General features: G+C 26.4%; 7 protein-coding genes across 13 annotated transcripts; 3 read left to right on the top strand and 4 right to left on the bottom strand.

The window, feature by feature from the left end:
- Positions 1-9: 9 nt before the first annotated feature.
- LOC138190038 (putative ankyrin repeat protein RF_0381) lies at positions 10-6,023 on the top strand. The gene is made up of 3 exons (XM_069132485.1): positions 10-2,636; positions 4,036-4,379; positions 4,639-6,023. The coding sequence occupies exons 1-3, from the start codon at positions 1,834-1,836 to the stop codon at positions 5,199-5,201; spliced, it is 1,710 nt and encodes a 569-aa protein (XP_068988586.1). The 5' UTR covers positions 10-1,833; the 3' UTR covers positions 5,202-6,023.
- Positions 6,024-10,151: 4,128 nt separating this feature from the next.
- Positions 10,152-13,859, bottom strand: LOC138189674 (fibroblast growth factor receptor substrate 2). Its single transcript, XM_069131787.1, has 5 exons — positions 13,779-13,859; positions 13,229-13,352; positions 12,433-12,752; positions 11,954-12,360; positions 10,152-11,885 (listed from the first exon to the last, which is right to left on the bottom strand). Exons 3-5 carry the CDS (start codon positions 12,739-12,741, stop codon positions 11,150-11,152), a joined length of 1,452 nt encoding a protein of 483 aa, XP_068987888.1. The 5' UTR covers positions 12,742-12,752; positions 13,229-13,352; positions 13,779-13,859; the 3' UTR covers positions 10,152-11,149.
- Positions 13,860-14,000: 141 nt separating this feature from the next.
- Spase22-23 (Signal peptidase complex subunit Spase22-23) lies at positions 14,001-15,402 on the top strand. The gene is made up of 5 exons (XM_069131806.1): positions 14,001-14,143; positions 14,521-14,596; positions 14,800-14,886; positions 14,976-15,079; positions 15,171-15,402. Exons 1-5 carry the CDS (start codon positions 14,001-14,003, stop codon positions 15,298-15,300), a joined length of 540 nt encoding a protein of 179 aa, XP_068987907.1. The 3' UTR covers positions 15,301-15,402.
- Positions 15,403-15,501: 99 nt separating this feature from the next.
- Noa36 (zinc finger protein 330 homolog Noa36) lies at positions 15,502-17,770 on the bottom strand. 5 transcript variants are annotated; one of them, XM_069131793.1, is made up of 7 exons: positions 17,656-17,770; positions 17,125-17,265; positions 16,722-16,892; positions 16,343-16,574; positions 16,075-16,239; positions 15,896-15,967; positions 15,502-15,825 (listed from the first exon to the last, which is right to left on the bottom strand). In XM_069131793.1, the coding sequence occupies exons 2-7, from the start codon at positions 17,242-17,244 to the stop codon at positions 15,581-15,583; spliced, it is 1,005 nt and encodes a 334-aa protein (XP_068987894.1). In that variant the 5' UTR covers positions 17,245-17,265; positions 17,656-17,770; the 3' UTR covers positions 15,502-15,580. The 5 variants fall into 5 exon arrangements, with proteins under 5 accessions (XP_068987894.1, XP_068987892.1, XP_068987895.1 ...); XM_069131791.1 differs by lacking the exon at positions 17,656-17,770 and adding an exon at positions 17,414-17,545; XM_069131794.1 differs by lacking the exon at positions 17,656-17,770 and adding an exon at positions 17,373-17,391.
- A 1,659-nt stretch (positions 17,771-19,429) lies between these two features.
- Positions 19,430-22,522, bottom strand: Taldo (transaldolase). Its single transcript, XM_069131797.1, has 6 exons — positions 22,309-22,522; positions 21,242-21,365; positions 20,326-20,565; positions 20,118-20,243; positions 19,920-20,056; positions 19,430-19,807 (listed from the first exon to the last, which is right to left on the bottom strand). The coding sequence occupies exons 1-6, from the start codon at positions 22,403-22,405 to the stop codon at positions 19,533-19,535; spliced, it is 999 nt and encodes a 332-aa protein (XP_068987898.1). The 5' UTR covers positions 22,406-22,522; the 3' UTR covers positions 19,430-19,532.
- Positions 22,523-22,939: 417 nt separating this feature from the next.
- Ugalt (UDP-galactose transporter) lies at positions 22,940-25,966 on the bottom strand. Of its 2 annotated transcripts, none has more exons than XM_069131795.1 (5): positions 25,562-25,966; positions 24,940-25,011; positions 24,683-24,802; positions 24,371-24,585; positions 22,940-24,284 (listed from the first exon to the last, which is right to left on the bottom strand). In XM_069131795.1, exons 2-5 carry the CDS (start codon positions 24,956-24,958, stop codon positions 23,637-23,639), a joined length of 1,002 nt encoding a protein of 333 aa, XP_068987896.1. In that variant the 5' UTR covers positions 24,959-25,011; positions 25,562-25,966; the 3' UTR covers positions 22,940-23,636. The 2 variants fall into 2 exon arrangements, with proteins under 2 accessions (XP_068987896.1, XP_068987897.1); XM_069131796.1 differs by lacking the exon at positions 25,562-25,966 and adding an exon at positions 25,358-25,512.
- A 142-nt stretch (positions 25,967-26,108) lies between these two features.
- On the top strand, positions 26,109-27,202 carry Dim1 (thioredoxin-like protein Dim1). Of its 2 annotated transcripts, none has more exons than XM_069131808.1 (4): positions 26,109-26,213; positions 26,375-26,458; positions 26,583-26,719; positions 26,896-27,202. In XM_069131808.1, the coding sequence occupies exons 2-4, from the start codon at positions 26,381-26,383 to the stop codon at positions 27,107-27,109; spliced, it is 429 nt and encodes a 142-aa protein (XP_068987909.1). In that variant the 5' UTR covers positions 26,109-26,213; positions 26,375-26,380; the 3' UTR covers positions 27,110-27,202. The 2 variants fall into 2 exon arrangements, with proteins under 2 accessions (XP_068987909.1, XP_068987908.1); XM_069131807.1 differs by having other exon boundaries at positions 26,118-26,213; positions 26,327-26,458.
- Positions 27,203-27,257: the final 55 nt, after the last annotated feature.

The following is a 27,257-nucleotide window of genomic DNA, read 5'->3' as shown; positions in this document are numbered from 1 at the left end:
TGATAGACTAGAGATGGAAAAAACATTATTATTAATATTACTATACATTTATAGTTTCTATATTTTTTAAATGTTCAAGGTGTATATATATATATATATATATATATATATATATATATATATATACATATACATATTCATGGTCCTAAGTGCATCTGGATCAGTCTGTATATCACTATTTAACATTTTAGTTTATGGCCACACTATATCTCTTTCATGAACAATACATTTGTTGTAATTTAAATCATATATTGCTTCCTAAAATCTCCTTCACATTATAATAACAAAAATAGAATCATCACAATAAGTTGATTACATACTCTTAAATGTAAGATGTTGCACACAGGGTTAGTAGAATTTTTATATAATTTATGTATACAAGAAAATGTTGGGCATACTAAGAAACATTTGCAGTCTTAAGAAGTCTAGACACATAGATATATATACTTACAATATTTGATAAAGAGTGAGAGGTGGTTTTAGGAAGTAAAGCAAAATTATAGTTAGGAGATTAGTAACAAAAAAAAGAATATATATACATGTATACATATGCAAATCCTATTTGCACAATTTTAAACAAGAACCTAAAAATGAAGTTTTTTCATGAAATTAAAATAAATGTGACTCTCATGGACTTTTTAAATATATAATAACACACGTACATATATCACTGTGAATATACTTACAGATAACGAGCAGATCATTTAAAAAAATGTTTTGTACGCATTTTCGCGAAGTAACCTTTTTATTTTTCTAAGCAAAAAATATTCTAAATGCGCTCTTTGCAAAACCTGTTTTTTGATCAAAGTAAATTAACTGTAAGTAATTAATTTGCATAATTTCGAAATATTGAATAATAGAAAAAAAACAAATTGTTGGTATATAAGTAATATTTAATATATTATTGATATATTTTAATGCTTTTTGATATAACATTTGAAATTTAAAAAAAAATAATTATCTTTCTGGAAATGTGAATGAAAAGTAAAATTATGTTCCGCGATGTATATATGAAATCATAAAAAATGAGTTAACGATGATATTACATATTCTAATTAGTTTACGCCATTAAGGCTAAAATTATATATTGTAGTTTCTCCATGTATTCGATTTTTGCATAATTAAATTAAAATTATTTATTTTTATATAACAGCATAAATAAAAATAAAATTTTCTGCATATTAACGTAATGTAAGGAAAGTGATGAATGGTAAAATGTTACTTTGAAAACTAAAAATGTTAATTATTTTGATAAGTAAAAGTCTTTATACTATTAACGCTTTATTAATGAGAAGGAGAAGCAGATAGATAAAACAATATTCGTGAATGTCTAAAACGCATAAAGCTGTAGAAATAAAAAGGATTATATATCATGATTGTGATCCAATTTTTCAGTATGTCAATCTACAATAAATTCCTTGAATGCACCGCAGGGGGTTTTGAGAAGTGGGGTAAAGAGTAAAGGTGGGGATGTTTAGCAGAAGGAGAGGGGAAGCAGAGAAATCCATAGCGACGCTTCGTAAGCAGACTCATTTGATTTTCAGTCACGTATTTGTGATTCGTTGGTCTGTTTTATGAGTTGTTTCCACACTCGATTCACGTACAGAGATTTATAATTTTTACTCATCGACCGATATCTCGATCGTATGGTAGACAATTACACCGTACCGAAAGACCAATGAACAAACAGGTGTATAAAAAAAGAGAAAAAACAGAACACAGCAATGACTGCAGTAAAGTAGATCACGGTGTGGGGCTATCTTCCTCTTAAAAGGCGTCAAGCCAATTACCAGAGAATCAGGTTCAATTAAAAGGCGAGCAACTATCATCAGAATGACTGCTGCTTATACAAACGAACTCATATCACAGGAACAGAACATAGAGAAGAAGACAGGCACAGTAGTCAGTAAAGTAGTGCACAACAAGAAAGAACAAGCAACGCGCGAGGAAAGCACCGAATTTGATTCTGCAATGATGAAGCATGCAACAAGTGGTCAGGAACAAGAAAAAATCCTTGTTAATCAAGAAAAACTGACGCTTTCTACGTCAGAATTGCTCGAACAGAAAGTTAAAGATACCGTAGAATGTAAAAATATCGAAGATGTTGAATTTCCAGGGAGAAATGAAAATACTTCGATTAGCAATGAAGATAATGAAAATGCAAAAAATATTGATGAAATTAGAAACGAAGTGTTGAAAGATTGTGATTCAAGTGTACTACCAGATTCAAATTCGCTCGTATCAATGAAAGTTGATGCGTTTTTTACTGAGTGTAATTCTCAAGATGCAACGTCGGAAACACGTGGAACCGATTTTTCTTCGGAGGATAATTTTAAGTTAGAAGAACTGCAGAACTCTATCGATAATATTACTATGGAAACGAGCGATTTTTCAAACAATTATGAAATTTCTAATGGATCGTTAGAAGATGTGGTTCATCAAAAAGACATTGAGGAAATATATGATCCCGAAAGTGAACTGAATTTTCACGAAGCTGTACGTGCTGGGGACGCCAAGTGTGTTGCGGCACTTCTTGCCAGTGACTCTGTACAAAACCTGGACGAACCGGATTGGAATGTTTCAGGTGATCCACCCCTGTTAGTAGCCGCTACGAACCATTGTTTTCCTATTCTCAGGTAAGAAATTTCTTCAATAAATTGTACAAGTTAAAAGTTAGAGTTGTTTTATATTTTTAAATAAGATTTTTGTTAAACATATACAAGTATATACTAATGATATAATTGTGAGCTACATTTCTGAAAAATTTAATTTGAAAGTTTCGAAATTATACCTAATAATTGTCAGTAAGTATCCATTTTTTTAAATTTGTTAAAATTTTATTAAAAATATATTTCAATTTTTTGATATTGACACAAGTTTGTGTATACATTTGGTCTTTTCATTTGAACTTAAGGGTTATATCTAAAAATGTAAAGATGCAATGGCTATATATATTATCTTTCTCGGTCTTCGAAATATTTTTTAGTATTACTTATTTTGTTTAATGTCTATATATAAATATGTTTTAAATAAATATAACTAAAAATATAAATAGTACTTACCTTTTTTTAATCATAATAAATTTGTTCTTGAAGAAATTAATTTAAAAAGTTCTTTGTTATTAATTATTTTCACATTGTTTTTATTACTTTCCTATGTATACGAATTATTACTTTAACATTCCATATTACTATCAAATATTAAACTTACATAAAATATAATTCTTTTAAATAGAAGAAAAAAGATTCAAATATTTCCTATAGTAAATACAGCGATCTAATTTTGTCGACTTTACTGAATTCTAATTTTGCCCACTGAATTTTAGTGGGGAAATATGTTGACGTCGTAAAAAGTATCCAAACATCGGAATTATTACGATCGAGGTAAATGAATACGTGAATCATTCTTAATGAATTTTACCATCAAACTTGTTAATAACAATGAAAATGTTCTTGTTTATATGGTTTTCCTCAATATCTTTCTTGCCATGTTGTTACCAGATGTTCAAAGATGTAATATTCCCGAAAGAATTTCACGTAATTCTATAATACTAACAAATGTAAAAATGTAAAATATTCTACTTACTACCTATTTTTTTTTTTTTTTTTTTTCCGAATAATATTAAAACGACTTCTAAATCGTATCATAAAATTTTTAATGTTTTAAAATATTCTTTAGCATTACATTTGAAATGAATTTAGCAATACATTTATCGGCACATCATTTATTTTGGAATTTTCTTCACATTAATAACCCTTCCTTTATGTCTTCTTCAAAATTAAGAAATTGTTTAACGATAAAGAAATACGATTGGATCAAAAATAATTTAAAGAACGCAGCAGAGTTAAAAGTCTATTGTTCTATAATGTAGAATTTCAGTATTGACAAATTATTTGTATTGTTATCTTTAATTAACATCATAATTTTTATTGAAATTAAATTTATTTACAACCTATTTTTACCAGTAATAACGTTGCAATTTGATAGATACAGAACAATCGAAAATAAAAAAACGATTATCTCCAACTTTCGTAGTTTACTACTTGCGAACGGATGCGATCCAGCTGTGCGTTCCCCTCGTGGTGAGACAGCGCTTCACAGAGTGATTTTAAATGGAGGACCAGGAAATGTATTACAATTTGTAGGAGAACTCCTGAAATATGGTTGCCCGTCAGGCGTGAAAGAAGCTGGCGGTGGTTTAACCGCGTTACACATATTAACACGCCAACTAGCTCACGCACAAGGATCAAAAAATTTACATCATAATTTTGAAGCAGCTTTAGAAACGCTTGATTTATTAGCACGCGCTGGTCCTGTTAATGCAAAGGACCATCAAGGTCGCAGCGCACTTCATATTTTAGCTTCCTCCACTATTTTTGGTATGAATTTCATGTGCATTCAGATAAACTAAAGCATTACTTTTTTTATTGTTAAAAAGTATTTTGTTAAATAACAACATATTTCTTAAAAAAAATTATACTTAAAAATTACCTTAATAAGAAATAAATTTAAACAATTATTATTATATTAAGATTATATGTATATTTAAATATCAAAAGTAATCTTCACATCTATTTATTCCCAACTATTCTCATTTTTTTTGTAATAAATAAATAAAAATAATTTTTTTTATTACAGACAACAATCATAGAACTGAAATCGAATCATTGATCGAAACGTTGTTGGCTGCTGGCGCGGATCCATCACTGAAGAATGATAGAGGAGAAACTCCTTTACACGAGTGCCTCGAGTGCGGTGCTTTAAACACCGCGTTTTTACTTATATCTCACACGCCAACCGGTATAATGTCGCGTTATGGTGAAACTCCATTGCACATTGCCTCTAGAAAAAATTATGCTGACATGGTGGCGAAACTGTTGGAACATGGAGAAGATCCTAGTATACAAGATGCTGGTGGTAATACACCGTTGCATTTAGCCTCTGCAAGAGGTTTTCATCAAACCGTTTCTTTGTTGGTTACATCACCCCTTGCACAGCTAGAGAAATTGAACGTAGAAGGATTGACTGCCCTCCAAGTAGCCGCCGAAAGTGGCTTTGTTAATGCAGTACGTCTGTTGTTAAAAGCAGGCGCAGACCCAAGTCAAACAGTCAACTATTGCACGACGATTTTTCATCGCCATCCTGATATTTCCATTTTAATAGATCACGAACTGAGTAGACGTCGTCAGCTCGCTGCTTAATTATTTCTTTATATCTATTTTTACTAATAGACTGTTGAATTCATGGTTAATCCAATTAAGATTCCTTTATTTTTATTGAAACATAATTTGTAATAAAATCTTGAATTTCGTCAAAAAATCGAAAGTCAATTAATCTGATGATTATATTGTTATTCATTTTTATATTGATATAGATATTTAATAAATATATATTTATATACAAATATATTTCAAAATTATTATTATTGAAAATGTTCAAATTTTGAAATAAATGACTGTATTAGAACATTATATCCATAATACTATAGACAATATTTTATGTTTGTATAGTCTCTGTATGATAATTTTGAGAATATCAACTATATGACTGTTATTTTTTCACGCGGCTTAACAAAATATTTTTCTATAAAATTTAAGTACTAAAATATATTATCTAATAAAATTATATAATTTTTTTATTAATTTTGGTATATACAGTGGGACCCTTTATAACGCGAGAGATACGCTCCATGTTATATGAATTCCGTGTTATACGGGGTCCACAGCGCAGGAAAAGAAAAATTTAAAATAGATTCTTACATAATATTGTAATTCACATGTACATATTCTTCTTTGTTTCTCAATTATAGGTACTAGTATTTGCTTGTTGCTCAAGACTGTCTAGTATTCAAATATGTAAAACTGGGACAGATATAATTAAAAATGATATATACATATGTATGTAAATGCCATAATTTTTGGCTGTGGATAAAAGTGCCTTCTAAAGATTTGTGTGATATCAAAACATATTCTAAATAAAGGAATAATACCAATTTGAATACTGCCTTATTAAATATGCTTTTAACGTTATGGTTAATTTATTATCATACAATATTACTTTAAAAAATAATAATAGATTAATTAAAATAACATTACTATATATTTGGTATACATTATAAATCATACATAAACCATTAAAAAGAAGAAATAATAAAGTAATCATGTTTTTATAGTTACTTATATACAATTACGTATAAAACAATTTCTAGTTAATATTCGTTTAAACAAAGTTTTATAGTAAATATAACGCAATACATGTGTAAACAAAAGTTGCGTAACGACTTTAAAATACGTAGTTCAAAATTACTTTATATTTAATGTAAAATGCATACAAACATGACTTTTTTACTTAAGAAAAATACTAATTTTACATACTCTAATTGAAGTTTAAAATATAAAAACACATGGAAAGCAATGTTTCATCTTAATAATGTATGCTGTTAATTTTCCGACTCTCATATTATTAATTAAAAATGGAGACAGCTATATTTTATTCAAATAAATAGCAATTAGTTGAAACAAAGTTAAAATTTGGGAAGTGAATTATTATGAAATAATGGATAAAACTATTACGAATCATTTTTCCATATGACTATAAAATGACAGTCGAAGAATTAAAATATTTCACAGCCGTTACATTCAGTGAATGTGCACATTCAGCGTGCTTGCCCAATTTGTCGTTGCGCCGCTCTTACTTATAATTTTTTGTCAATACATTGTGATAATATCCGACATTGCACAATTTTATAAATTGCTGTAGAAAAGTTGATTCCTTTTTTTCATTCATTTACTGTTTGAAATGTCTAATGCAACGTTTTCTTTGTTTTAAGAATTAATTAAGGATTAGATCATGTTTATTATTTCAACAAATTTTGTTGGTCTTTGTTTGATGGTTAATGAGTAATATTTGTTGCATGCAAAAACAGTTACAGAATATTTAACTTTTCTTTTTCAAACAAAACATATGTAATAAATTCATACATGTTTAATTTATTTACCTTTGAAATGTAAATTAAGAAATGTTGCATTAGCATCCAAAAACATTTTTATTATATAGTATTTCTAGATTGATTAATAATACTAATCAATGAATTATAACTTCTTGAAAACTAATAAACTGTGATCATTGACCACTGATCATATAATACTGTCATATTTAAAGAAAAGAACGAGTTTTTATCTTTGCAATAATATAAAAGTATTAATTGTATCAAGTGCAATGAAACATTCATATAACGTATTCGATGTATAGCTTTATGATACATTTATATCACTTACAAAGAATGAAACAATGATTTAATTATTTTTATGAACATACAATTTTTTTAGTATATTATACTAGAATTTATTGTACTTCAAAATTTATTTCACACATATGGAACAAATTTTTCTTTGGCACCTTTTAGTATTCTCAAAAACTATTATTTCAAATATATTAGAATTATGAAAACATTTTGTTCATCCATTCTTGGCTATATCCCTCTTCTCTTTCTTTTCCTAACTAATGATGTAAAATATCTAATTTTTTTATAAGAGACATTTTAAACTTAAGACTGGAATTTAATTGTAAAATATACATTAAAATATAAAATTTAATGTAATTTTATGTTGCATTGTCATTCTATGAGTCATTAAATTGAACTATTGCCAATATATAAATATCCTAAACGATAAATTTAACTTCATATATATCCATAGTCATTATTCCATATCAGCACTATTATTTAATATAATGGTGTAAAGTTCATTAAATTTTAAGTTTATACACATGTATATCTACAAAGTAATTTCAAAAGGTTGCATTCATTTTTTATTTACAGTTTCTTTTCTATTTTCATCATATTTAGATAAAAAAAAGAAAAAAGTTTCAAATGTATTGTATTTTAGTTTGCATAATACTCCTCTAATTACATTGAAAGCATTAAATTTAAGAAAAATCCAACTTAAGACATAACAAGTTTAATTAGTTACAACTTGAAAGATTGAAAGAAAATACAACTTATAATATAATGTTGTCTTTTACCGCTTATATATTCATATATTCTATGTATAAAGTTAATAATGTATATTAAATCACTTGTTTCATTTAAATGTAACAAACTTTTAACAATACAATATTTTCAAATATCTTTAAGAACAATATTTGTGAAAAGAAAACTTATGAATTAAGAGAATGATACAAGCATGCTTTTGAATCTAATAAATAAAAATAAAAATAGAGGCTCTTTGACTCTTTAGATTTGGTTATTTAAAAAAAAATTTTAAGTGAATACATGTGTAGTTATTTACTGAAGTAGTTTCTATATGTGTAATCCTATATGACTATGAAAACATATATTCTTCTATATGGGCCAGCCTGCCTTTTCTTATTTACTATTACATTTTGAACATAAAGCTCTTAATTTGTTCAAGGATATAAGTGCACTCTGCATTCAAATCATATATTAAATGATAATATAAGATCTATGTATGTAGTCAAATATATTCTCATATAAAATTATTATATAACAAAACAGAATATTTTACTATTTTATATCAATTTATTCACTACCATTATCTATTCATACAAAATATGTATGATTATCAGTAATAACTGTAACAAAGCTTTACTTCCATCATAATATGATAAAACATAATATGAAGTATTAGCAATAATTATTTTAAATGCATATGAAAAGTTATACTTGTTTTCTTAATAGATGTTAAACTATGGCAGTGAATATCTCAATATTATGAGATAACATGTAGTTACGTGTAATCACGGAATCTTTTATTACATCTTTTTCTAATACCATGTTACTACAATATGTATTTAAAATTACTTATAGCATGCAACATTTCTTCTAGAAGTAAAAGTGTCTGATGTATTCAATGAATAATCAGTTTCTCAGAATAGCATTTAAGAATATTGTAACATTTCTATTCATTAAACTTGTTTATATGCTTGTAAAAAATAAATGGTTTTAATTAATTATATTTTCAGATGTATGTGTTATGTATATGTTGTAAATATGTGATGTTATATTTTTTGACAATATTCAATATAAAAAAATTATGTTCTTAATATTAAACTTAGCAATGCACCATACTTGTTACTCTAGTTTCATTCACCTGTTCTAAACATTTATATTAATACTTATGATAGAAGAAGGCTGACAAAACTGTGCAGTAAATATGGTGCATTGCAAAATTAAGATTTAAAATATGGATATTATTTCTCGTATTGAGTACTAGGTATTAAAACAATCTTAACATCTTTTTAGTAATTTCATATTTAAATCTAATTAGCAAATAACAAATATGATAATAACAGTCATGATTAACTAAATATTATAGTATAAGCATGATAGAAAGAGCCTAACAATGACTAATATTTTTTTATTGAACTATAAATATGCAAAATATTGTATAGAAGTATATAATAAATGTGTGATAAATATATCTTTAGTAAGAAAGTATTTTTATACACTTTAAAGATTTTAAATACATATATTAGACGTTTTTAGAAAATAAAATTATAAAAAATAATATAATCCAGAAAAATCAAGTTACTAACACTAAATTATATTTTAAGCAAATAATATTGAAATTTTTTTAATTGTAACAAAATTATTATAAGAATATTAACATTATTCATAAAGAAATTTATATAGATATAAAACACTGTTTGTGTATATTTAAAAAGCCATCAGTTTTAAAATTAATCAATACATAAAAATCATATTCTTATCTACTAAATAAAAATGAGTGATATATTATGTCACACATATATCTTAAATATATGTAGTACAATTAAAGTTTTTATTACAGATTGAACTATTTCTCTTAATTTTGTAAAAGAAACATATTTTAATCAACTTTCATATATATACAATTTATAACAACATATATCTTAAATATATTACAATTAAAGTTCTTATTACGGATTAATTGTGTAAAAGAAACATATTTTAATCAACTTTCATATATATATATATATGATACATATATACGATTTATAAAGCAAATGATTATAAAATATATCAAATTCTAGATAGAACATGATAATGTATTATTAAAATTATGTATTTTAAAAACATTTTTCTAAAGAGCTATAATATACTAGTTTCCATATGCATCTGTGTCTCTGTGTGTGTGTATATATACAGGGTGGTTGGTAACTAGTGGTACAAGCGGAAAGGGGGTGATCCTACGCGAAAAAAGAAGTCGAAAATATAGAATAAAAATTTTTTGTTTGTGGCTTTGTTTTCGAGAAAATCGACTTTGAATTTTCGCTCGGTACGCGTGCACTTCATCACGTCTCGTTATAACGGATCTCACTGTAGATTTAAAAAAAAATTAAAAAAAAAAAAGATTTTTATTCTATATTTTCGACTTCTTTTTTCGCGTAGAATCACCCCCTTTCCGCTTGTATCACCAGTTACCAACCACCCTGTATAATACCTGTGCTGTATAATATATATATATATACACACACACATATGCAATGTTTTACTATAAATATCTATCATTTATATCAAAATCACTCCAAATTATGGCCATAGTTAAATTTTAATTGACTACTTTAAAAGTAGCCATTTAAAATGATATATTCTTTTATCATCATCCTGTTATATTATCACGTCATAAACTCTCATTTCAGTTAGTCTATTTGAGCCTCATCAATTCCTATGATACAGGAAAATTGGAGCACTTCTGCTTCCAATTTCCCTACAATAGTCAATTTGAAAAATCATTTTACGTACAATGTTTTATAAACACATTTGTATATTATACATATAAAAGAGATTTTTTCCTTTGTGCATACTAATAGCACTTGGAAAATGACTTATTCTTTAAAAATACTGTGATGTCCTTTGTGTACATTATACATAACTAAATGCTACCAAATGAATAAATTGTAGAACAAATCGTGAAATACGATTTTTTAATTAAATGTGTTGTATTTTTACGCACTAAAAAATTTCATTTGTTTAATATTGTACAAAATAAGTGTACAAAAACTATACAAACTAATTTAATATTCCTTCTTTGGTTTTATAGTATTCAATATTAGAATTCAATAAAAAAGGAAAGCGTATTATTTCATACTTTTTATAAAATGCTACAAATATTTATTATGTAGGCACAGTCAGGAAACAAAAAATGTATTATTCACTTATAGATGAACTACGTCTACCAGAGGCTGCTAAATCACTAATTGTAGAATTGTGACGTGTTTTCCTCGAACCTTCATTATCATTCACAAGATTTGGGTTGACTGAATGAGAAAGAGCAGCTGTTTTATTAAAATCTATTGTAGTATACCCTTTTTGTATCTTATTTGGAGATTCTGGAGGAGATGTGGTAGAATTTGAAGGACCATCTAATGGTGAATTCATTGGTACATCCTTTGTATCCAGATCTAATACAGCATAATTTACTTCTTTACCTGAACCACCTGGTGGTGTTGATGGAGGCAGAGGTGATTTCTCTGGAGCAGATACTCCAGAAAATCTTTTTCTTAAATTTTCAATTTCACTTGGTTCTAAATTAGCATAGCAATGTCTTGTTGTTTCTTCTACATCAGATTGAATAGACAACAATGGTGATGGTCGTGATTTGGCACCAAGAAATTCTGCATATTCTTGACCAGGACTTATATTTATGTAGGCATGTCCAGATTCACTGTTTTCGTTTTTATCTTCTTTAAACTGCATTGCTTCAGAAATACTATGACTTGGAGAAAGTGGACCAATATCAGTATTAATGTCTACATTCATATAAGTTGCTACTGAGAGTGGTGATTTAATTTGAGAAGTGACTTCTGAACTTTTGTTGTATATAGATGTCAGTTCTAATGATGCTGAACCATTATCAGATATAGAATTACTGACTGTACGAGATCTATAAAAACATACAAGATTATAGATATTATTAAACAATACGAACAATATAATTATATTTTTAGTTACCTCTGTATTGCGCTTCTAAGGCTTTTGTTGTTGTTATGTTCCATTTCTAATGATAGAGAAGACAATATTTCTTCATTCACATAAAGTGAGGACGGATGTGGTTGAGGAAATGGTGGTGGTGGTGGTGGTGGTGGTGGTAGCGGTGGTAACACAGGAGGTGATGTAGGAGAACTTATGTTTCCTTGTGATGACATAAGACCAGTGCTACTTCCCACACTATCTAATCTTCCAACTCCGTTTTGTTGATTATGTGCAAATCTAGGACCCACGTGATTATTAGTTCTATTTAATATGAGATCCAAATAGTTAGGCTCAACTGGTATTGTCACTCTTGTTACTGTAGGACCAGAATGAGAAGCAACTGGAAGTTCTCTGGATATTGTATCATCTCCACTATTATTACAAACCTATAATAAATTTTATTTGAAAAATACTCATATGCATATTTTTACATTTAATATTATAAAAACTAAACAAACCTGAATATTTGTTTGCACAAGATTAAATAAATGTGCAGCTCTACGACATTTAAAAGCATAAATGCCTGGTCCTGTAGAGCACCTCCTTCCTGATTCAAAGCTAAAAATTTCAGCATCATGGCCGTATCGCCTTAAACATCGTAATGGCCATTTAATAGGTTGTTTACCACGTTGGTAAAGTATTATATCAGTTTCTGTAACTTCTAAACGTCCAGGTGTAATTAAATTACCTAAATCATCTACATTCATCACTTGAAAAACATTTGGATGTAAATCATTAATATCTGTTCGACTATTGACACAACCCATTCTTTTTTATTCTGAAATAAAATAAGTCAAATTAATTTTAATACAAATGTCATTGTGAATATAGTATACAAATGTCATTGTAATGTAACATGTACATATTTTAGTGTTTATGAGGTTGATATTAAATTTAAAAATTAATGTCTCAAAATATAACATGTTTCAAGATTTAATGTAAACATTAGATAGGATATAAAAAGAAGAACTGTTATTCAATGTTAATGATTATATTGTTAATATATAATCTAATAAGTAAACAATTAATTATCGTCACCAATTTTTAAGAATTTTCTTGCAAATAATTTAATTTAAAAACATACATGTTTGTTAGTATAACATTATAGCGAAAAATAAATCATGTTAAAAAATAAACAATTTAAAAAATGTTATGATGCGAATCTTAACATCTATCTCGTTAATTACATGAGAAGAAAATGTTTTAAAGTTAGAAATAATCATAAAAATATTTTAGTAATATTTAATTACTTACCAAATGCGACATATCCAACACATTCAACTCCTTTCTTAAGACAAATTATTTATTTTCTTTCATACAATACATTACACATTCCACATAAACATGTTGCATAGTAATCTGCACTTCCTTGAAGTTGCTGCAGATAAAAAAGTAAACTATTATGTGTATTTGTGCATATATTCACACCAGACAAGAAACAACTTAGATCATCAATTAGATTCTTTATATTCCAGTAATCCAATTTAATGTATATGCATGAATACTAATTATTATACATGAATACATATATTCACATTATTAGAAATATGACAATTATATCAATCATTTTTAAAAGAATTGATATTCTTTACAATTTGCTCTTATAAACATACTATATGAAATTTATTTTTCTACTTGTTAATGTTCTTATTTATCTATGAAGTCTCATTTATTTATGAAGCTAATATGGATTTTAATAAAGATATAATTTAAACAATAGAATGTAATAATAGAATGTATTGTAAGCATTTCTGTAAAATGGAAACAGTAAATAAGTAAATTTACGTAATTTAAGTAAACTTACATTGACTGCTAAAGTAAAATTTACTTTATTTGTGAACACGGTACATTATTCGATATATTTTCGAACACCAACCCGGTGTTCCATTGTGTCGAAGTGCTGACGTTGAAAATCGAAATCGGGGTGACGATGATTTTGGTTAAAATATTTTGATGCATGATTCGATTAACTGATTTATTAAATACGAATTTTGTATACCCTAATCATCAATATTAAAACGTAATAATGCATACCGTTTTTACGCGCGGTAATGCTATTGTGGCATATACTTTGACTGTTTCAGCGTGTCTAACATTTTGTTGTTTTCTCTCTACTGTATTTATTGATTACAGAGCAAATGCAACTTTAAATACTGTAAAAGTAGTTGTGTAAGTATAGTGAATTTATTTTACAGATATTATAAGAGTAAATTCAGGAAAAAGATAAACTTGTTTATTCACGATATTTCATCTCAAATTATGTGTTATTATATCTGACTTTTTCATTACTGGATTATGTATCTACTATAATATAATATAAAACTTACTTCGACGTAATATAGTTTTTTTTGCAAAATGTTACATGATATATTATGAAAATATTATTTGAATATCATTTGAATTTATGGAAGACCTTATGAAGAACTATATAATATAAAAGTGTTGGTTAAAATTATTAATATTTATTTATAAATGGTTAAAATTAATACTATTTACTTGTTTATGAAAATAAATGTATTAATAATTATTCACGTTTTATTTTGTAGGAAAAATGTAGCAGATTACAGTGCTTCAAGAGAAAAAAATGACTTGGGATACTTAACATTTGATTTACAAACTGATATCCTTTTTTATTATATAAATATTTATCTATTATACTTTTGAATATTTTGATTTCTTATATTTTAAGTTTACTTATATCAATAGGAATATTTATCAAGCTTTTCTATTTATTTTTGTTTATATTTATATTAATTTTTATCTTTTTATAATAATATAAGAGCATAAAATATATCATTTCTTTACACATATTAGTATATATACATCTGACTCCATTATTTAATTGGAATGTTAAACAATTATTTTTATATCTCACAGCAGAGTATCAAACAGAAAATAATGGTTTTAATCAGGTATAACATAAATATTGTAATATAGGAATATTTTTAGTTTATAATCATATTCATTTTGTATGTTATATTAAAATGTTTTTGTATCCTAGGTAGTGTTATGGGATAAAATAGTACTGCGTGGGGATAATGCAGTACTTGATTTTAAAAATATGAATACAAAATATTACTTCTGGGATGATGGTAATGGTTTAAGGTAATTTTTTCTAATAATTATAAGTAGAATTTTTTAATCGTAGAAATTATAAATTTTTATAAAATAACCTAATGTTTGCTTCTTTTTCTAGGGGAAATAAGAATGTAACATTGACATTATCATGGAATATTATTCCAAATGCTGGACTTTTGCCAAGTGTTAATGCCTTTGGCTCTCATACTTTTGCATTTCCATCTGAATATACCTCATTGCGTGTGTAACATACATTTCTGTATATGCAATACGTCCATATTCATTGCTTTGTAAAATTTCTAATTATTTTACATAAAGTCGATGTATAATAAATTTAATATTTTCATGTATTATTATTTAATAGTCAGGAACTATTAGGTTTCCCAATTAGCTTTATCCTATATGTATCGATATTCGATATACAATTTTTCATATTAAAGAATAGCATGTTATAATTTATTATAAAGACAACAAAGTGATATATTTATTTTTCCATTTTTACATTTAGTTGCAAAATTTAAATTTTTGCTAAACATTTTTATTCATACTTTGATGCAATTTATTATTGCAATTTTCTTGATTTTCACTTATGAACTCATTTTCCCGCTCTCTTCCTCCTTCATCATCACCATCATCATCATCGTCATCGTCATCGTCATCATCTTCATCATCATTATCATCATCATCAACATCCTCATCATTATCGTCATCTTCATCTTCATCTTCCTGATAAGATGTATGATTTTCAGGAATATAGTCTTGTGATTGATTTCCTGTAAAAAAGATGATATACAGCAGGCTATAAAGACAATAAGTAAACGTTAAAATACTTAAGACCTTTACCATAATAATTATATCCACCTTCATCATCAGATTCGTATGTTCCACCTTGTCTACCAAATTTATGAGTTCTTGCTACAATAGAATAGAAAATATAATTTTGAAAATAATTACTAAAAATTATAAATTTTAATTAAATGTAGATATAAAAAAGTAGTATTAGAACTAATTATATTACTTACTTGACATACTAAGATCTTTTGTTTGAGATGTTTCAAAACCACATTTGGGGCAAGGTATAGGTTTGTTCTTTTCATACTTAAACCCTTTTCTTCTAATATGATCCTCGCAATAACATGTTTTACATCTTAAGCAAGAGTATTGTCCTAATCGATTGCATGATTGACCTAAAAATATTAATTGTTTACAATAAACCAAAAATTATGACACTAATATAATTATACGTAAAATATATTTATACTTATATATTTATCTCTTTCATATTCTTACACTTGAAACTTTCTGCCTCCAAAACCTGACATGATGCTTGATGTTCAAATTGATCATCTTCACAAAGAAAGCAATTACAAAATGAACATCGGAATATTCTACCACCATGATCCCATACACCTCTTTCACATTCTTGACAAATTGCATCTATCAATGGACATATACATGCATGAGTTGTAAGGCAACGTCTTCCGTGACAAACCCATGCTTCACAATGATCGCATATGGCTCCCTTTAAAAATTTGTGTTTGTTACTTATACTCTCATAGTTTATTATACTGTATAATATATTTAATTATTATAACTATAAGTAATTATATATATATATATATATATATATATATATATATTTAATTATATGTAAGTTACATGTACTTACCACCATACCCAATCCAGTATTAAACACACCAGGATGACGAACAACACAATCTCCTGTTTTTAGCATACACTTTATTTTTCCACAATGAGCACACATTGGTAATCGTTGTACACTTTGACAGAAATAACAGAAGGCTCTACTTTTTTGTTTCTTGCTACATTTGTCACATTCCTTTATTAAAAGTTAGATATAAGTGTGATATATAGAAATACTGATACTCTGCTTATGAGACATAGGCTATTTTTAAATATTTTCTACTAATTGATAATATTAATAATTAATATATTTGAAATTTTATGATATAAAAAATATATTTGTGAAATTGGGATTTATTTTCAGTATTTATTTGTAAAAAGGTTAAATTATGATAATACTGATGTATATTATAATATATCATATTTACCATTACTGCATTGCATGGAAATTTAGCTAAATCTAATTGATCTTTAGCGGTTCTAATTTCTTTCTGCCTTAATTTTTGTTTTTCAGCTTTCCGTCTTTGTCCTGTCTTTTTCTTCGGCATTTTGGAAAATTTAATATCAACCTGACAAATATAATTATTTGATTAATAATAAAACGAGGTTAGAAACGTTGGAGTGCAATTTCGATTAATTGAACAAGGTTAGGGTAGAATTCAAAATCATTCCATACAGTTTAGTTTAATTTAATGGTTTACTTTCAGGATAACATACATCATAATCACTTCATTTCGTATATTTATTTTCGTATTTTTAGAATATATAGAGTGGCGTAGCTAAATGGGATCACCTAAATATTTGCCTTATTTATTGTTGTATAAAAAAACTTCTCAGGACAGGATAGTATTTCAAGGATCACATGCAACGCTAAAAATAGTCTTTTTTCACGAACAAGGTACTATGAGAGAGGAAATTTCCTCTTTGGTACTGTTAAGACAAAAAATATAAATACCTACTCGATGAATGCCGAAGGAAAAAATAAACTATAACTATTTCTTTCATGGTTATTTTTCAAAGAAATTATAAGGTCTACACATATATTTATACTATATATTTATTCTTCAATATCCTTGTAGATTATAAAAAAAAAAAAACAATTCAGCAACCTTAAACATATCGTGCCCATTATTTAATCCTGAAATATTTGAATCTGAAGTATACATACATAATATTTAATTACATTCAATCAATAAGTGGCAAAATTAAGAAATTAAAATTTGTTGGCACCTAGACAAAATTTCTTAACTTATGAGGGCTCAAATGAAAGTTTAGAACCTAAAGAATTAATTGAGATTGGTTTTATCAAACTTTATCTGGTTTTATTTAAATAGTCTCCCTGGTTTCTTAGTTATAAGCAAATTTTAAAAATCGCCCAATTGGCGGGTCTATGATACAGGCGCTCGCATATATGGGCAGTTCAGAAATTTATGGAATTTAAGCTTGGTTGTCGTGCCCATGGAGTGCTAGAGCATTCTGCTCGTGTTTATAAATTTGAAATTGAATAATTTGAAATTTTGAGACCGTGATTATACAGAAGAGTTACAAGTGATCATAGAGATATACAACTACGCGAGTCATATGTTACGATGTAAGTGGATACGATATGAGAATAGAAAGAGATCGCTACTAAGAGACCCCTTCTGTCCCTGTCTAATCAGGCATGCACACCGACGCTGTTTATTTATCGGTGTTGTATTTACATATTTACCGCATGATGCAAAACTATAGACTATGTCATGATCATATAAATAGGTCTCGACACTCACGTACCAAAGTCTAGGGAAAACTGAATATCTGAAAATTGAGTCATGACTAGTTGTGAAAAATTAACATCGAATCATCGTTGCAGGAAGATTCTCGTTCTACGCATCGTGATATGCTATGAGTGTCTCAGATAGAAACACAAATGTTCCCTTTGTGTCTATCTCGTAAGAATGCGAACTTTGTTGACCGTCCATATTGATGTTTTACGATTAGACGCGATACAATTTTTGAATAGTTTTCCCTAGCGAGTGTCGAGATCTGTTTACATGATCGTTGGAATCTATCATGGTACGACCGTGAATTATACAAACAATTATAAACACATTCGTAAAAACGAATATTAAGGCGCAATACTTCAAATGGAAAAGGCCATTTCCGATGTTTAATTTGAATTCATAGCATTTGTGTTTTTTTTTCTTGTAATTCTTGTAGTTGTTTAGTTCGTTTCCTTACTTAATAAAACATTTGTTATTTCTTACCATTAAAAATCGAGTTCTCAATAATCATTTCCTTCCGCGGTTTCTAAAAGGATCATGAAAGGAATAATTAGCGTGAACAGTACTCATAGGCTCTGAAATATTATAACCATGTCACGATGGAATAACTGAATTAACCTCTTTACGACAAAATTAAAAAATTAAATTTTTCAATCTATAAGGCGAATTACTTAACTATTCTAGGATTAAATTAATGCTTTAATTCTCAGAAATCTTCTCTATATAGTATTATTTCGATTTCCTAGCTAATTAAATAATTACATGCAATTAATCAAGTGCATCATTTTGGTGTCCTGATATACTTTATCAGGAATAAATAAACTAAACTCCTGAAATAAATCTTTATAAGTATGCACTTTCTTAATATCCCATTTTTATTTAATGTTAAAAGTATAATTTCTATGTTCATTTGTACATTGTTCACGTATTGTGTAGATACGAAGGGTGGAATGTATTACATATTGAAAACTTATCATTCGAAATAATTATTATTTTTTAGTATTGTTATGTACGATATTTACGATAAAACATTTGTTACATAAGTATGTTTAAGAAAAGTATTTTGGTTATATTTAAGATTGTATCTTTGCATGCAATAGCTTCTCCAATTTGCGAACATCCACTGTGAATTTTCGAATACCTTCACTTAATTTATCTGTTGCCATTTGATCTTCATTAAGAAGCCACCTAAATTCAGCTTCACTCAAACTGGTCTTTTGAAGATCAGATTTCTTTGCTGCATCTACTGTAAGTACTCTGCGAATTGGTTCATTGTTCTTTTCCAATTCTTCTAATAGCTTGGGACTTATAGTTAGAAAATCACAACCAGCTAATTCTTTTATCTCACCTTAATGAAAAAATCATATAATATAATTTTCATTACAACCTCTAGTTTTAGTAACTATAATTAATTTTAAAATAATCTTAACCCTCTAATAAATATTAATCTTTATATTTACCAATGTTCCTAAATGAGGCGCCCATGACAACTGTTTTATATCCAAACTTTTTATAGTAATTAAAAATGTTAGTTACAGATATAACACCTGGATCTTCTTTAGATTCATAAGATTTTTTATCTGTATTTGCCACATACCTAACAAATCACTTCGTTTGTACAGCTTTTTAATACTTATAAATAATATTGTTGAACTTACCAATCTAAAATTCTACCAACAAACGGTGATATGAGAGTTACACCTGCTTCTGCACATGCAACTGCTTGAGCAAAAGAAAATAGAAGCGTTAAATTACAATGGATTCCATATTTCTCTTCCAGTTCTCTATACAGAAATGAATTTCACTATTTTGAGTTTAATCTTTTTATTAAACAGTTGGTTGATAATAAAAGTGAGATCAGCTTACTTTGCTGCTTGAATACCTTCCCATGTAGAAGCAAGCTTAATTAACACACGATTTTTATTTACACCAAGTTCTTCATATAAAGCAATTAACCGTTTGGCTTTCTCAATGCTAGCTTCTTTGTTAAAAGACAACCTAGCATCTACCTCCGTGGAAACTCTACCAGGTATAATATTTAAGATTTCTTTACCAAAAAGAACACATGTAATGTCTAAAGCTGCTTCAACTTGCTCTGTCAAAGTACTGAAACAAATACATTAGTTTATAAGTTCCCCATTTCTCTAATTAAGAAGCCACGTAAATCATAAAATTATCATATTAATTATTACCACAGTTATAATTTCAAGTGAATACTTCTTTTCTTTCATACCTTTTGCTGCATACACTTCCTTTTATTTTTCTTTTTTATAAATTTTAATATTCTCCCATTCCTAATACTAATCTCCATAGAATTTCCTACATTTTCATACAGATTTACTTTAATTCCTTTATATTTCTTGATATGTATACTATTCTGTTCACGTATATCATTTTATCCCTTATAATTCCTATAATGTCTTAAATTAACTTTTACTGTACTATAGATTCTATATCTACAAGTCTATCTACTAAAACAAGCATTTATATATTTTTTAATTATAATAGTTATTTAGTATTAATAATAATATAAAAACTATAAAAAATTCAGTGCACTAATTTTTACAAATTAGTATTAAAAAATATACTCTTCTTTAATGTATCAAAATAAATATCTCATAATTTAGTACTAATATTTTAATAAGACAACAAATTTAATATATATTAAAAATTTGTAAAATAATGGGCATTTAAGTAATAGTAAAAGTACCACATTTATTTGAAATATTTATTAGAATAACTATACTTTCAATTTGTTAATTTAATATTATAATATACTTACGATCCTGACTTTTTTCCATATTGTACAGCTTTATCTATTAAGTGAGCATATTTTTTTTGATTAGCTGCAGCAAGGATCAAAGAAGGATTTGTAGTTGCATCTATTGGCTTAAATTGCTCCATAGCTAAAAACAATTAAAAAGTATAATGAAATAACAAATTAATGCATTAATAAAAATTTTATATGGTAATAAGATAATACATTTATTTTACTTTGTAATAACATATATTTTAGTGTAAGACATTTATATATATTTACTCATTTACATATATTCCAAGAGTTATCACTGACATCTATAGGTCAAAGATAATAGATACCTACATACATATCTTATGGATTACATTACATGATAAATAGAAATTTTTCTATTTAATTCAACAAAATATTATCTACATAGTATTAAAAAGAATGGTTTATAAAGTGAAGGTTTATAATAGAATGAATCAAACTAAAACTACTTATTTTACATTTTAAATACATAATTAAAATTGTATGTAATTAATTTGATTTTTTAACATATGTTATAAATTATTTATTATGATATAATACAATGATTTTAATGATATAACAATTACAATAAAATCACATAATGTACTTTGTAATATAAAATATATTTTATATATTTATATATTTTAAAATGTACGATGGTAAAGAATAATAATTTACTTACATTTTAGTTTTATTACATTTTTATAAAATATTGATAAGTATAAATAGCATTATTATGAAACTATTAAAAAAAATGCAATCGTAAGATCGGAAGATTTTGTAATTTCCCCTACTCTTGTGTGCGTAACGTAATCTAAACTTTAAACTAATATCTGCTTTCTAATGAAGTATTGCGTATTCTATTATAGTGCTTATGCATATATGCATTTATAAAATGAATGTACAATAAAATAAATATATAAAAAATATTTATTCTTCAAGTAACAAGATGTTTAAAAGATAAATTAAAAGTGCGCTATTGGTGTACCCCTACCACACTTTTTTTTAGTCACCTTCACCTTTGACCGTATGTGTATTAGGTGCAAAACCATTTATTTAAAACTTATTTTATTACTTACCTTGAAAATCACCGGTATCGGCGACAATCGTTGTGATTTCTTTTAGTTGTGTCAATGAGTTCGTCATCTTGACTTTCTTCGATTGAGGCTCACTCATTCTTATCGTTACTTTTATATACCGACTGGAAATCGAAAATTCTACTTCTTGCACTGGAGCGATTCAGCATTCAACGATACTGTACACGCTTGCCAACTTGCATGACACTACCGCTTAATTTTCTCCAACATTACTTGCATTACGTAAGTAACTTTTACTATCGATCCTTTGTATCTGAAATCGATATTATTCAAATATTTAAACAAAATTCCATTGATTTATAATTTTAATAATATAGTAATATTTATATAAATATTATTTAATTCTAGGTTTTCATATTTTACAATTTGAATATTTGAAATCAGTATTTATTATCTGTAATTGTTATATGTAATGACCCTAGTAACGATAAGAGATAAGATCTATACAGAAGTACATACGTTGATTCTTTTGTAACCAAACGTATTTTCCCTTATAGTTTAAATGCATTACAAAATTAAAAATTATTTCATCTTGTTCCTTACTTTTTTAGTCTACAATTTACATTATATTTTAAAATTGTAAATAGATATATTTTAATATATAAGTTGCGTATGCATTATAAGACATATTTATTAAAACTTAAGTACAATAATAGTGAATTCAGTTTTGTTGATACATATGTATACTTATATCTATAATCAAACATTGTAACATTGTATAAAAATATATAAATTAAAAGGAAACAATCTTATTGTTTTTTATATGCATTCAAATTAAAATTATTTGTATATAATACTCTAAAAATATATCTCAATTTCTAAGATATATTTTAGATGGAATATTTTTATATATTGATGTATGTAATTTTTTAATTTGATATAAATATATGCTTACTTGATCTTAGTTAATTTTAACATAGAATTTATTCAATAATGTATTTATATATTCTTATTTCTCTCTAGCATATGGTCCATTAGTAAATTGTATTTTCTTATGAAAATATTCTGAACTATCAATTAATTATATTATTGATCATGATTAATATTAGGAAATCAATTTGATTGATTCTATTCTTCGATCGATTCTATATATTTGATCAATTCCATTATACCTCTTGTTAAAAAGTATAATAGAATACTGATAAAGTATGTGATAACATATATACTAATATGTAAACCATATGAGAGAGAGATTCCCATTTTATATGGAAGAAATGAATTAAATTATGTTGTTGAATGGACATGTTAAAACACTTGCTGAATTGGGAAATATCACTTTCATCTTACAAATAAGTTTAGTTCAATTTATATTAAACTTTATCACTTCGAGAATGTTTATCGATAAATGTCGATTTTGGTTGGTGACTGTACATAAAAATCGAACATATTACTAAAATTGCACCTAAAGAAAACTGGAAACTCAAGTTAAAATCGAAAAGATATATAGAAGCTATACAAGAAATTATAATGGCTAAAGAGGTGGCAAAACCTTTAAGTATATTATCTGCATACTTAACTACCATTGCAACAATAAGACCTCCACCTGCTTGAAGTACAATTAAATAACAAATAAATAGATCATAGCCAAAAAAGAAGCCTTGTTTTCGTAAAATTTCACCATCATTTACAAAACATGTAATTAATCCAAAAGGTAATGATAGTAAACTTAATTGAACATTTCTCATCCATACTGATATATCTGAATCTTTTAGTATTTTTTCGAAGTATATCCCTGCAAACCCTGATAGAAAACATGCACTTAAGGCAGCTGAGAATCCAAGTAAATGATTCTGTTCTATACCAGATGGTAAAGCAGTATCTGAACTTTGTGCTAGTTGTACTAATACTACACCTATGACTAATAATATTAGAGCTCCCCACTGAGTATTCTTTAAAGACTTTCGTAGTATTACCACAGCAAAAAATGCTGTTGTTAAAATTTTTAATTGGTATGTTACCTGAGGAATAGTATGTATAAAAAATATGTAATAAATAGTATTAATAGGTGAAAAATATCAAATATATACCTAAGTATTGGATATACCTGATAAGTTGCTGCATCTAAATTAGACGCTGATATATATAAAAGATTATTCTGTACAACATATAGAAGTGATGGCACAGATACTTTTAGAGTATCAACAGGCTGTTTTATGATTGTTGATTTTAGGGCATCAAAAAATTTTGGAAAGTTTCCTTCTTCAACAAGAACTAATATTAGACATGTTAAGAGTTTAACAACCTCCGCCATAACTACCGCTGAAATAGCATTTAATTATTATACATTAATAACTTACATGAATGTAATAAAAATAATAAATACAATAATTAATTTGTATAAAAAAATGTAATATACCAGTTGATGAAAGAAACATATCTCCTGATCTTGTACGTGCATAACGCATACTAAGCCCAACCAGGGCATTTTGTAATGTAAGTGTAATTAAACTAATGTATTTTAGTGTCTGAGCACTTCCTGTAAAATAAATTAAGAAAAAGATATCAGAGAATGATTAAGGAATCAATACATTAGTTAGTCCATTAGACATACTAAATTTAATTTTATGTTAAATTTATTTATTACAATTTCTTATATTAAAATTATAGACTTACGTTGTTGTGATTCCATCATGTAATGTTTTTTATAACAATTTTTATAATATAAAAGCTAATGGATCATTTCATCTACAAAATAAGATGTTTTATTAAAGTTATAAATGTAGTGTTATTAATGTTTTACATTTTAGAAAATTTGTTAAAAAATTGTTGAACATATGTATATGCATGTGTATTAAATATATAATTTAATCATAAATCTTTGATTATATATAATAAATTATAGATATATTTACAAAACATTAACATATTTAAAGCTTAATACTATTTGTCAAATGTAATCCTGATTTTTTAATTCATGTTCAGTATAACGTTTAAAGAAATAATGCAATAATTATAAATCAATGTAACAATACACAATACATATTGTAATTTAAGAAAAAATATATAGTATATGAAATAGTATAAAACATACCAATTATTCAGAGTATAAAAGATTTATGTTAAACGAGTGTATTCCTTATGATTATGTGATATACGATTAATATTTAAGTAAATATGTAAGTAAAAATTTTATATTTAGCAATAAAAATAAAATGTGCATAGGATTTATATCTACAGTAATACATAATACTAACTGTAATGTTCTTTTTCAAATATATAAATACTTTCATTTTACCTTTTTCTTTATTTTTACTGAAATAAAAAAAGAGAAAACAAGGAATGGTAAGTATGCACACAAGATATGTACACGTTGACATTTATACCCCTTTATTGTCTATCGCCAACATGTGTATGATGTGCTTATAGAAAGCCGAGATATTTTTAAATCTAAAATATATCAAGTTTAGTTATCTTAATACATATTTAGATATTTTACTAAATCAATCAAAATTACAAATTTTTAATAACAATGATAGAAAATGATATTTCACCGACTAATAAAATAATTTTTCTTGCCATTATTGGAAAAAATAGGTCAGATTTAAAACATTTAAATCTTAATAAAACTTTGAAATTGTATTGTTAATTTATAGATATTGTAATTATTTAATATATATGAAAAAATAGATATACGATAGAATAAAATTGTAAAAAGAATCTAATAATCTTGTATTGCAATATTAATATACTATATAACTAGATATAATTGAAGAGATTAAAATGAAACTAGGGATTTTTTAAATTATTGCTAATATGTTGGTGGCAATGGGGTAATGGGTGGTAAATTTTGACTTTCGCAAATAAACGTATATAGCGGTGGTGTTGATCGTATTGTGAGAAGCTAAGGAACTTTTATTCCATAATCTCAATCATATGATAAAACCCATGTAAATAGTGTATAATTATTACATGATTTTGTAGAATATATTGTTATTCTACACTTTTTAGCTTGTGATATATACCAATAAAAAGTGTTCTAAACTTGAATATAAAAATATAGGTTACATTAAATTTGTTCATTTTTCTTGGATCTGTATTTGATAAACAGAAAACAATGTCTTATATGTTGTCACATCTCCACAATGGATGGCAAGTGGATCAGGCAATATTATCTGAAGAAGACAGAGTAGTTGTAAGCTTCTAATTGACTTGTATTAACTTTTAATGGCTATCATGGATGAAATTTCACCTCGTAATTTTACTATCTGTAGTGACTATCTATATATGAAATTATAATTAAAAACAAAATTTTTTAGGTTATTAGATTTGGTCATGACTGGGATCCAATGTGTATGAAAATGGATGAAGTTCTTTATAATATTGCTGAAAAAGTAAAAAACTTTGCTGTCATTTATCTAGTTGATATTACTCAAGTACCTGATTTTAATAAAATGTAAGGTTTAATATGCAATTAAAAATCTTAAGATATTATTTTATATATTCATAAAATATTGTTTAAATCATTATTGATAGTATTATTTTAGTCAGTAAACTGGATAATGTTTTTTTATTATCTTAAACTATTGAAGATATACATTTTCAAAGAGATATAAGTATGATTTTTTACAGGTATGAATTGTATGATCCTTGCACAGTTATGTTTTTCTTTCGAAATAAACATATAATGATTGATTTGGGAACTGGAAATAATAATAAAATAAACTGGACATTAGAGGACAAACAAGAAATGATTGATATCATTGAAACAGTCTACAGAGGTGCCAGAAAAGGTAGAGGTTTAGTTGTTTCACCAAAAGATTATTCTACAAAATATCGTTATTAATTATCTTTATTGACGAAAATATTTTATATTAATGTATAAATCAGAGAGAAAATATTGGTATATAACTGAATTTACATAAATAAATGAAAATATGGCATAATTACAAATAAATATAAAGTTATATATAGCATATATGTACTTATGCAAA

Source organism: Bombus flavifrons, chromosome 2 (genome assembly GCF_040668555.2).
Source record: "Bombus flavifrons isolate JBK064 chromosome 2, iyBomFlav1_principal, whole genome shotgun sequence".
Lineage (NCBI taxonomy): Eukaryota > Metazoa > Arthropoda > Insecta > Hymenoptera > Apidae > Bombus > Bombus flavifrons.
This window is presented reverse-complemented; position numbering and strand designations above follow the sequence as displayed.

What these genes read in the sequence shown, in the direction of transcription:
- LOC138190038 (XM_069132485.1), top strand. Translation starts at nt 1,834, where the DNA reads ATGACTGCTGCTTATACAAACGAACTCATATCACAGGAACAGAACATA. An exon ending in CATTGTTTTCCTATTCTCAG is followed by an intron (nt 2,637 to 4,035) that starts GTAAGAAATTTC and finishes CAACTTTCGTAG; the next exon opens with TTTACTACTTGCGAACGGAT. An exon ending in AGCTTCCTCCACTATTTTTG is followed by an intron (nt 4,380 to 4,638) that starts GTATGAATTTCA and finishes TTTTTATTACAG; the next exon opens with ACAACAATCATAGAACTGAA.
- LOC138189674 (XM_069131787.1), bottom strand. Translation starts at nt 12,741, where the DNA reads ATGGGTTGTGTCAATAGTCGAACAGATATTAATGATTTACATCCAAAT. An exon ending in TTGTGCAAACAAATATTCAG is followed by an intron (nt 12,361 to 12,432) that starts GTTTGTTTAGTT and finishes AATTTATTATAG; the next exon opens with GTTTGTAATAATAGTGGAGA. An exon ending in CTTAGAAGCGCAATACAGAG is followed by an intron (nt 11,886 to 11,953) that starts GTAACTAAAAAT and finishes ATGTTTTTATAG; the next exon opens with ATCTCGTACAGTCAGTAATT.
- Spase22-23 (XM_069131806.1), top strand. Translation starts at nt 14,001, where the DNA reads ATGCATACCGTTTTTACGCGCGGTAATGCTATTGTGGCATATACTTTG. An exon ending in AATACTGTAAAAGTAGTTGT is followed by an intron (nt 14,144 to 14,520) that starts GTAAGTATAGTG and finishes TTTATTTTGTAG; the next exon opens with GAAAAATGTAGCAGATTACA. An exon ending in AAAATAATGGTTTTAATCAG is followed by an intron (nt 14,887 to 14,975) that starts GTATAACATAAA and finishes TTTGTATCCTAG; the next exon opens with GTAGTGTTATGGGATAAAAT.
- Noa36 (XM_069131793.1), bottom strand. Translation starts at nt 17,244, where the DNA reads ATGCCGAAGAAAAAGACAGGACAAAGACGGAAAGCTGAAAAACAAAAA. An exon ending in ATACTGGATTGGGTATGGTG is followed by an intron (nt 16,575 to 16,721) that starts GTAAGTACATGT and finishes AAATTTTTAAAG; the next exon opens with GGAGCCATATGCGATCATTG. An exon ending in AAAAGATCTTAGTATGTCAA is followed by an intron (nt 15,968 to 16,074) that starts GTAAGTAATATA and finishes ATTCTATTGTAG; the next exon opens with CAAGAACTCATAAATTTGGT.
- Taldo (XM_069131797.1), bottom strand. Translation starts at nt 22,405, where the DNA reads ATGAGTGAGCCTCAATCGAAGAAAGTCAAGATGACGAACTCATTGACA. An exon ending in GAAGGTATTCAAGCAGCAAA is followed by an intron (nt 20,244 to 20,325) that starts GTAAGCTGATCT and finishes ATTTCTGTATAG; the next exon opens with AGAACTGGAAGAGAAATATG. An exon ending in GTTGGTAGAATTTTAGATTG is followed by an intron (nt 20,057 to 20,117) that starts GTAAGTTCAACA and finishes GTGATTTGTTAG; the next exon opens with GTATGTGGCAAATACAGATA.
- Ugalt (XM_069131795.1), bottom strand. An exon ending in TATGTTTCTTTCATCAACTG is followed by an intron (nt 24,586 to 24,682) that starts GTATATTACATT and finishes ATGCTATTTCAG; the next exon opens with CGGTAGTTATGGCGGAGGTT. An exon ending in TAGATGCAGCAACTTATCAG is followed by an intron (nt 24,285 to 24,370) that starts GTATATCCAATA and finishes ACTATTCCTCAG; the next exon opens with GTAACATACCAATTAAAAAT.
- Dim1 (XM_069131808.1), top strand. Translation starts at nt 26,381, where the DNA reads ATGTCTTATATGTTGTCACATCTCCACAATGGATGGCAAGTGGATCAG. An exon ending in CTGAAGAAGACAGAGTAGTT is followed by an intron (nt 26,459 to 26,582) that starts GTAAGCTTCTAA and finishes AAAATTTTTTAG; the next exon opens with GTTATTAGATTTGGTCATGA. An exon ending in GTACCTGATTTTAATAAAAT is followed by an intron (nt 26,720 to 26,895) that starts GTAAGGTTTAAT and finishes GATTTTTTACAG; the next exon opens with GTATGAATTGTATGATCCTT.